At 40.5% G+C, this 9,801-nt stretch overlaps 2 protein-coding genes across 6 annotated transcripts; one reads left to right on the top strand and one right to left on the bottom strand.

The window, feature by feature from the left end:
* The first annotated feature begins 1,218 nt into the window (after positions 1 to 1,218).
* On the top strand, positions 1,219 to 2,098 carry LOC148026644 (uncharacterized). 4 transcript variants are annotated; one of them, XM_087691115.1, is made up of 4 exons: positions 1,219 to 1,288; positions 1,429 to 1,513; positions 1,781 to 1,864; positions 1,946 to 2,098. In XM_087691115.1, the coding sequence occupies exons 1-4, from the start codon at positions 1,229 to 1,231 to the stop codon at positions 1,960 to 1,962; spliced, it is 246 nt and encodes an 81-aa protein (XP_087547241.1). In that variant the 5' UTR covers positions 1,219 to 1,228; the 3' UTR covers positions 1,963 to 2,098. The 4 variants fall into 4 exon arrangements, with proteins under 4 accessions (XP_087547241.1, XP_087547239.1, XP_087547238.1 ...); XM_087691113.1 differs by having other exon boundaries at positions 1,721 to 1,864; XM_087691112.1 differs by having other exon boundaries at positions 1,781 to 2,098.
* Positions 2,099 to 2,913: 815 nt separating this feature from the next.
* On the bottom strand, positions 2,914 to 7,443 carry LOC148026643 (uncharacterized). Of its 2 annotated transcripts, XM_087691109.1 has the most exons (7): positions 7,026 to 7,442; positions 5,987 to 6,776; positions 5,616 to 5,757; positions 4,717 to 5,202; positions 3,967 to 4,423; positions 3,639 to 3,720; positions 2,914 to 3,419 (listed from the first exon to the last, which is right to left on the bottom strand). In XM_087691109.1, the coding sequence occupies exons 2-7, from the start codon at positions 6,602 to 6,604 to the stop codon at positions 3,225 to 3,227; spliced, it is 1,980 nt and encodes a 659-aa protein (XP_087547235.1). In that variant the 5' UTR covers positions 6,605 to 6,776; positions 7,026 to 7,442; the 3' UTR covers positions 2,914 to 3,224. The 2 variants fall into 2 exon arrangements, with proteins under 2 accessions (XP_087547235.1, XP_087547236.1); XM_087691110.1 differs by having other exon boundaries at positions 4,783 to 5,202; positions 5,987 to 7,443.
* Positions 7,444 to 9,801: the final 2,358 nt, after the last annotated feature.

The following is a 9,801-nucleotide window of genomic DNA, read 5'->3' as shown; positions in this document are numbered from 1 at the left end:
TTGATGATGGACCGCCTGGCTAGATGGGTCCGCACGTCTACACTTAGCATGTTGATGGTCATTATGATACTCACATGGCCATTGACTTATCACTATATATTTAGTTTGTTACACCTACCTACAGCTGGCAAAGACATAGTGCCAATCGATTAGTGTAGTTAGTTGTGCACTGTTTGACTTAGTAGGCTACTTTCCTTTATGTTATATCTTATCTATACTTTGTGTATATTGTATAGTGTGTGGAAGAAGAAGAAAAAACCACCAAGAAAACGTTTTGGCCTCCCATCTCTCTTCTTGTGTTCTTGAGTGAGCTTCTTCTTGTGTATACAGTGTGTGTTTGGTGCAACAGCTCAAGCAAGTCCCCCACCACGCGATTCTTGACAGGTTGGTATTTGAAATTTTCATTTAAATGGCAAGTTGCTACAACACCCTTTGCTTGATAAAATGCTAATAAATGAAGAGCTATACATAGCTAGGAGAATGGGCCGAGAAGACATGCTTCGAAGATAATTGCTTACGTCTCACTCCAATGCTTCACACATTCTGGTGCATACTATCACACGCCAAAACTATTATGCTACTTCATGGTATCATGGAAAAAAACATTCAACAATTGCACTGCCCTCATGTGAACTCTTTTGAATATTTTAATTGCTAAATAGAATAACAAGATAAGCAACAATTTGTTGCCTTTTATTCATTGTGTTCCTCTAGAAAGGTTAGATAAAGTAGGTTCTTGCAACAATTTTGGGAGAATAATGTTGCATTTATAAGCCCTTTGTAGCCCTTGCACGAAGACGTAAAGAAAGATGTGGTCTCTACAATATTCTCTTCTTGTGGTGAGCAATGTGATGTACATGTAAGGTCAAGTATGATACTTCGATGTGCTAACAAATAGTCAACCTGATGCTAGTTTCACCTCACACACACACATTGTGTGTCTTAGTAAACAAAGAAAATTTTGACATTTTTCTGTGTAAAAAAAGAGGCTATTTTCCCTTGTTTTTCCCTATAGTGTTCAACATCCTAAGCTTTTGCTCCAAAGGCATCGCATATCAAGCTAGCTGCAGTTAGGGCTGCTGGCCTAGCATTTAGGTAGGTATGTGGTCCCTCCATGCAAAGGCTTGGGATCTTGTAATATAGTGGGGATTTGTCTGAAACTTCTTGTGAAGAAGAGAGTGAATATTCTAAGAATAGCAATCCTCTAAGAAGTAGACATGCAAAACACATGGCTTCGCAACCTTGTATGCACCACTCGAGGGTCGTGCTGCTGGTGCATGATCTATTCGTATGGATGGATAGAGAACCTTGAGAAGGATAATCATCATTTCTTGGAACAGTCGAGGCTTTCTGTTCAGCTACAAAAGAGCAGACAAGCTTCTTTGCATGTTGCTGAGGCAGAAAGAGTGTAATGTTTTGGCTTTGCAGGAGATTAAGACTAGAGATGACGCAGTGGAGGAGAAGGGCTTCAAGGGCTATTGTTGTTTTGTTCAGGCGCAGTCCAGATGGCAAGGTAGCACATTATTTACCGGTTAAGGAAGAGTCTAAAAACGAATAGTCCAAAGGGCAAGGTAGGTAGCACGTTATCTACTGGTTAAGGAAGAGTTTAATTTTGCATTTGATTGTAAGGGATGGTTGTGGCAATGTCTCGGTCGTTAAAATCTGTGTCAATGGGGAGATATTTTCACTTTTCCGGCACCTAATCTCTTCTGGGGAACAGAAACAAGAAGTGGGAGTGGAAAAGTTCTATCTTGGTATGTTACAAGTCACATGGCTGCAGATGCATGCTCTATCAGAAGAACGGATGGAGTGGGAAGATGTCAAGCTGCAAGGGAGCAGGGCCAGCATGCTGGTGCTACACAACGTAGACATAATAGTCCTCTTGGTGCTATTCTTCTCCAACCTAGGGGCATGTATTTATTTCATTTGCTGCATGATATTGCAGGTTTCTTCAAGGATTAGGAGGATCATTGAGTTTCAAGTGCTAAGGTTCAGTTAGGTTCGAGGTATGATTTAGAATGGGAAGTGTGTTTTGGCATTAAAAGCTAAACACAAGAAGTGGTGATTGGGGATGCTGAAGGCCACTTGCACACTGTTTGGGAAGAAATTACTGTTGTTTTTCCAGAATCACCTTGTACCTATTGTTGGGTATGATCCAAAGCCTTGTGATGATTATCATAAAAAGCTTCTGACTTCTTGCAGAGATTGTGTGTCTCACTTCATAGTGATGTAGTACTTGATCACCCTCTTAACTTGGAGAAAGTGAAGTTTGCCTTGAAGAAAATGAAGAAGGGTAAAGCAACAGGTCTAGATAGTTCTCCTCTAGTTTTGTGGAAACGTGGAATGCATGTGATGGAAATTCATGCAAAGTTGCTTAACTCATTTCAGAACTTCAGGTATGATATCTGAGTTTCTCACTTAGGGTACGATAGTTTAATCCCTAAGGCTGAGAGGAGCAAGGATCTCCTGCAAACTTATGGCAAAGGTTCTTGCTTTGAGAATTACATTTACTTTGTCTAGAATTATTCATCCTAGGCAATATGGGTTAGCATTGACTAGCTTTGGAATGCATTGTAGACATTTGGTTATCAATATGGATCTCAATAAGGCTTATGACCAAAATTAGTTGGTCTTTTGTATTGAATGCTTTGAAATGTTTTGCCTTTCTGCACCATGGTGAAGCCTTATTGTGTAATGCATTTGCAGCTGGAATTCGCTCCTAGATCTATTGTAGAAGCTAAAGCCTTTATGACTAGCTGCAACTATCTCTGCATTTTCTTTGAAGAAAAGTCTCTCTCAAACTGTAAAACCCAGATTACAAAAAACCATTTTCAGTTGTAATTTGGTAAACTCGTTATGATATACCTGCTAGTTACAACCAATATGTACATAGAAGGGACTTCCTCAGTAGTGTAGCCAGTATACCTGCTAGTTATAACCAATATGTACAAAGAAAAGACACCCCCTCTTCAGTAGTACAGCCAGTAGGAATGACCATGACTTTTCACACTTTTGTGAAGTTGGATGACAATTTTTTTTTTACTTCATGCTATGATCTGAATGATGAAAATTGGAAGAAGATACAGACGTAACATGTAAAGTCCATTCTCAGTAAATTATACAGGTATAATAATTCTCAGAGGCCCTTGAGGCCTACATAATACTGCATCTAAATGCACCTGCCATCCTCAGGTTCTGTGAAGCTGGATGCCCCTGCAGTTGGATCAGAAGGGGAAGCAACCAGCACTAGGGGTCTTCCCAGTCTTCTTGATACTTTCAGCCACTATTGCTGCTTTCGCCGATTTTGCTGCACGCACTGCCTCAGCAGAGGCTTTCTTCTGCTCGGCCTTCTTGTGGGCAGATGCAATCTCGTTCTGCATCTTCTCCAGGGCTTTGGCCCTTTTAGCTTCCAATTTCATCTGCGCAACCATACATACAAAGTGATTTGTTGATGCTAATGTACCATAAAATTGCTCTACTTCCAAGTTGTGCCCACTAAAAAACCCCTTTTTGGCTTCAGTAAGCTCAGGTCTGTCCCCAATATTGACATGAACCAGCAGCAATCCACAGGGTAATGGATAGCCTCGGGTATGACTGGGTAGGACACAGCAAAATGTAACATCAAATACATCACATACCTCAACTTTCTTCATGCTTATAGTTGCATTGATCTTTTGCTGATTTTCCCAGGCATTTATCTTGGCCTCATCTCTCTTGTACCTGCATGTTGGTGCATATTCTTATGTGTTAGCAGAACCTTCACCACCTACTACTAACGTCATCACTCAGAACAATGAGTATGTCACTCATATCTCATATAACACAAGATTTTCAAACACAGACTGAGAACATTTTACAAATATGATTGTTTTTTATGTCTGCAGATTAACATACAACAATCAGGGCTGTTTCAAATCAGACAAGAAACACATTCTTGCTTAAAACTCAGGATTTCAGATAGCTTACCGATTGTTATATTTTGAATTTTTTGCATTCTGATAAGCCAGTGCTTGGGCATGAACTTTGTTCCTTCTCACTTTCTCCAAAGCACATCTTGCTGAATTGGAAGAGATGTTTTCATTAGTTGTATGCAACTGTGAAGGAACCTGTCTGTAAGAGCTTGTTTGAGAGGGTTGGCTATCCACCAAGACCAAAGCAAGGCTATCTCTGTTGTATGCTCCTAAGGCACTAGGGGACCCAGATGAAGCTGCATGCGTGAGTTTACTGTTGGAACCAAGGACGCTATTGTTGCCAATATTGTCAGAGTCATCCATTGATTGTGTCGAGTTTAGAGTAGTTGTAGGAACTATTTGCAGATGGGATTCTGAGTCGGCTCTTGATCTGCTTCCATGGCTTGAACTTCTAGATGATGGCAGATGCATCTCAGAAACACTAGTTGAATCCAAATCATCACTACCCCTACCTGCCCAAAACAGAACCTGTCATGTTAGATGGACTTATCATAATCCTTTACATGCTTATTATGTTACAGTTCTATGGCTTAAGCTTCCTCTCTCCTGATGTTCCCTCTGCCCTTGCTCTGAACATGTTTGTTAGGCTACAGTTCTGAATCCAATCAGAGGTCATTTCCTTCTCTCATAACAATCCCATTGCACCCCTTCACCTGATATAATCTATTAGGAACACATTAATATCTCTTTAAGATTGGTCAACCACACTTCTAAGACAGTGAGGTGTTCACTTTCACTATCGCACCTTGGCGCATCACGGTTAATGCAGATGCAAAGCACCCTGGCTGCGTTGGCCTGTCAGACGTTGTACCTGTCCTCCAGCTACTGATGGCATGGCCATCTTGACTGCTCAAACTATTACGTTGTTGATCTGCTGCAAAGCTGCTGCCTAGGGAGCTGTCTTCTTGAATTTCTGGCAATGAATGCTGCTCCCTTGTAGATCCTTCGGGTGTGTTGTCTGAGGTGTTGGCTCTATTAACGCCTGCCACAACTGCTGCTGCTAACATGGCATCAAATTCCATACTCAATGTCCTATCATTTGCAGACCCCAAAGACAGTTCAGATGCTGCTTCTGAAGCTGTCCTGTAAAGAGAGCCAGCACTGGTGGTGTAGTCAGAGGTTTGATCAGGCTGAGGATGATCAGGAACAGGTTGCACAAAAATTTCTTCCACTGGTGGCTTCTGTCGTCTGTCTTCCATGACATGCTTCTCATCAATGGGTCCAGACCTTTCTGTTTAAAAGCACATAAACCATCCAAAGTCAGTTATAAACCTTGAAACACCCCACCACTTCTACATATGATACCATGAACCCACCATTCGCAAATATCTTGTTTACATAGAACAGTGAGACATATATGTTACCATCCATACTATACAGCACCTGAATATCCTTCAGTTCTGCTAAGTTATAGGTAGATGTACTTCCCATTACTGTGTCTTTCTTACAAAGCTACAGTCATCACTCTCTTTTAACACAAGACTATGAATTGACCGATGCACAATGAGGCACCATGCAGGTAATGATTTCTCAGACACATGAAAGCTCTCGGACCATATTTGACTGGGATTGCAAAGACTTATACTTCACATGGATCAGGGGATCACAATAAGCAACAAAGCAGTGCTTATATAAGGAGCACACCTCTTGCATAGCGTGATGATCCTCTTCCCTCTCTATACGAGAACAATTTGCTTGCAAGAAGAGCTAGAAGGCCGCCCTCAGAAGTGGATGAATAGGAGCTTCCTGTGGGGCTATCTGGGGGAGCATCTGAAGCAATATCTTTCTGCACAGTTAAGTGAGGTCACTCTAAGTCATGAACTGATTTAATGGGTGCATTAACTGCAAAAACACTTTTAATTCTTTTGACTGACAGCCTGAATTTAGGCAATCAAAGACAATCTACACGTTTAATGACAAGAAAGTATTTGTGTTTGATGTAATTACATTTTATATGATTTTGATGTTTCTCACGGCTGGACCTACAATAAACATATCAATGAGGAAATAATTACCCCATGTCTTCTGCTTGTCCAATGCAAATCGTCCATGCGAATTCCATGATCTTTCCTCTTGTTTCCACTGTAACTCGAGCTAGCTTCTGCAGTGTCTGGGGTGCTTGTCCTAGAATTGTTTGTCTCCATATTATTAGCTCCATCAATATCTCGATTCTGGGAAGAGTTTTCGGAGGGCTTTTGCAATTCCATTGAGACAGATGGCCTGGGAGAGGATATGGGTGAGGAAGGGGAAGGGCTGCAAATAGGAGACGGACTAGGGGGGTCTGTAGTCTCATGTCCCAAGATTACTCTGTGTGCCTGTTGAATCACAGAAGTGGGACTGGTCGTGCTAGACTGGTTAAGCCATGTCTTCACATTCTCCTTGTTTGCAGAATGATGATCAACCCCAGCTGCAGGTGGAGCTGTAGAGATTGGATCCTGATTGATGATGTAATTCTGATCCAATCGCCACTTGACTTTCTGATTGTTAAAGGCTGGCTCCACATCCTGCATAGCTGCTCTTGTGCTATCACGAGATCGGAAATTCATTCGAAGGGGGAGGTCTTGCTTGTGGTAGTGGCTCTGGTCGGGGATGATGCCATGGCTGTGCATAGAGTTCTGCTTCCAGCTGGACATGTTAAGGGAGTAGCCTTTGGACGAGAGAAAGAACTGCAGTGTCTTGAATTCCTATGGTTTCAATGGAAATGGACCAACAGGTATCCTAATTTGTGATAGGAAAACACACCCAATCTGAGATACGGAGCTGTGTTACACTTGAATTGAGATATGGGCTGAGTTATTCTGATCCCTGATACACAAAAACACCAGAATTGAGATACGGAAGCTCAGGTAATTATCGAGAGAGATGACACAACCCTATTATGCTGATGATGCTTGTGCTCAGTTATCCTGATTGCTGATAGCAAACACGCTTGAATTGAGGTATGGAAGCTCAGGTAGCTCAGATATCCTGATTCCCAAGGGAAATTACACACAGCTACTAGGCTGATGATGCTTGAGGAAGTTCAGTTACTCTGATCCCTGACAGAAAACACACCTGAATTGAGGTATGAGAAGCTCACGTATCCTGATTCCAGAGAGTAATTACACACATCTATTAGGCTAATGATACTTGTGGAAGCTCAGTTATCCTGATTCCTGACAGGAAGACAAATCTGAAATGAGATATGGAAGCTCAGTGATCCTAATTCCTGTCTAACACCTGAGATTGAGATATGGAAGCTCAGTTATCCTGATTCTTGAGAGAGACTACACACAAAGCTAGTAGGCTGATGATGCTTGTGGAGGCTCAGAAAGCCTGATTCCTTGTAGGGAAACACAGCTGAGTTGTGATGAGGAAGCTGAGTGGAAGGGCTGCTAAAGGTTACGATGATTCTGATTCTGAAGAGGCGTGCCTTAAGGAGACAACCTTTCTCGTCTAAAATATTGCGTCTGCACTCTGGCAAGCTACGAGAGATCGAGAATTTAATTTGCTCTAAAAAATGCGCAAAAGGCAAAAAAGAAAGAACAAAGAAACCCAAGTAAACGATCCTCCACCGACTGTGACCTCTAAAAATCTTCTGCCACGTGTCGTCTCGTGACCGCGCGTCCGGGTGCGGCATCTCTCATTGTCTGTGACGTGTCAAGGCGGGTCCGACTAAGTCTGCCGAGCTCTTTCCACGTATGTTCGGATGGCCTTTCAAGTCGACACCTCATCACGCGGGATTGCGTCTCTTAAGTGTGGCCCACCAGGCGCGTTCAGAATCTGCAAGTTCCAGCTCATTTCAATGGATAACGCACCCTTATTCTCTGTTAATGTTATCTTTTCTTTTTCGGGTGAAAAGGCAGGAAATTAAAAGATAGAATACATTCCAAGGCTCTTTAAAGTTTAGTGGACAGAGCTTGGCCACATACCCCTAGAGGTTGCCATCCCCCCAGCTTAACCTTTCATTTAAAAATGTATAATCTTTTAACAAATGTATCGATAATAAACTTTTATATTGAAAGGAACTGATCATGCAGAGGCTAGAAGTCCCCTTAACACTTGGCTTATTTAACATTTATCCCAAGTTGTCAAATTGGATCCACTTAACTTTAACATAAGACCAAAAATCGTTTTTGACACTTGGCTTATTTGACATCTATCCCAATATGTAGAGGTGCATCCCCATGTAGACCATTTACTATAGCTATCAACATAATTGTCATTGCCCTCAAAACCATTGTGTATATTTATTTGAAACAAAATGAATGTTAAGAATCGGTGATGGAGGGATTTGCTCCAACTATTGCATTAAGAACACAAATAAGACATGTAAGGAGAAGATCACTTAAGAGCACAAGAGCAAAGATGGAGGCCAAAAAGTTTCCTTGCTAATTTTTCTTTTTTCTTTCTCTCACAATACAATAGTGTACAAAGTGTAGATAGGATACAACATAAAGAAAAGTGGCCTACTTAGTCAAACAATGCAGAATGGATTATCCTAATCGATTCTCATTGTAACTATGCCAGTTCTTGGTAGATGTAACTATCCAAATACAATAAGGGATGAGTTAGTGGGCTAGAACTCCCTTCAAATTGCACACTTTTTTGGATGCAACTTTCCATATGATTGAATAGAATAGATCAATGTAATTTTAGAGTACTCAAAAAATCATATTTACTCATCAGGCATTGAGTATTCGTTTCCTCTTCCTTCTCCCAAGAGAATCTACTCACCATTTCTCTAGGAATAACGAGAGATCAAAGTTTAGAAATGGAAAAGAGAAGATCTTGCATTTCATTCATTTGACTCAAAATGTAACGATCATAATAACCACTGACATGCTAAGTACATATGTCCATACATGTTGAGCATGCCATGTCAACACTCCCTCTCAAGCTCAATTGCATCTCTGTAGCTTCACGTAAGCTTCAAAATCTTTGAAGCTTCTTTGTATCCAATGCTGTCATGAAAATGTTAGCTACTTGAATCTATATCTTGACATATACCAAGTTGATCTCTCCTAATAAAATGGTAATGCATGTTAATATGTTTTGTCCTAGCATGGAACACAGGGTTCCTAGCCAATTGTATGCTACTCATGTTGTCACAATGCGACAGCTGGACCATCTACTTGCACATGCAAATCAACCAATAAATTTTGCAATCATACCACTTCACATACTGCCATAGCAACATCTTTGTACTCAATCTCTATACTCAATGCAACTATAGGCTACTTTTTACTATTCCAAGGAATTGGTGCACTGCTAAGAGAAAACATGAATCTACTAATGATTCTTTTGTTAGATATACTATCAGTCCAAAATGCATGTGTACCCAAATACCTATATATTCTTATGTATCTCATTAAAAAATCCATAATTCAAACAACTTTATATATCCCAATGTATGTCTAAGTGCATCTAAATGAGGCTTTTTAGGTATTTACATAAATTGACTCAAGTCCAATAACATAACTCAATTCTGGCCTTGTGATAGTTAGAAAAATCAAGCTCCCTACTATTCATCTATATATAGTTGGGTATTCTATCTCATCTCTAATATGAGCACTCAACTTGACATTTTGTAGGGTCTTCTATCTTGTCTCCAACATAGGCATTCAACTCTACATTCTTTTCCAATGGTACTGAAAGAGGATTATATAATGTCATACTATACTTAAATATTATACCCAAGCCATATTGTCTTTGGTATAGCCATATACCATGAACACATCTAATCACCTAAATACCAAGAAAAAACTTGATCTCACCCAGATATTTCATTTGAAACATCTAATATTTGGTATCTTAGAAACATGATTAAATATCTCTTTATAATCTAGGA

Source organism: Lygodium microphyllum, chromosome 13 (assembly GCF_053477565.2).
Source record: "Lygodium microphyllum isolate KBCC chromosome 13, Lygodium_microphyllum_v1.1.10, whole genome shotgun sequence".
NCBI lineage: Eukaryota > Viridiplantae > Streptophyta > Polypodiopsida > Schizaeales > Lygodiaceae > Lygodium > Lygodium microphyllum.
This window is presented reverse-complemented; position numbering and strand designations above follow the sequence as displayed.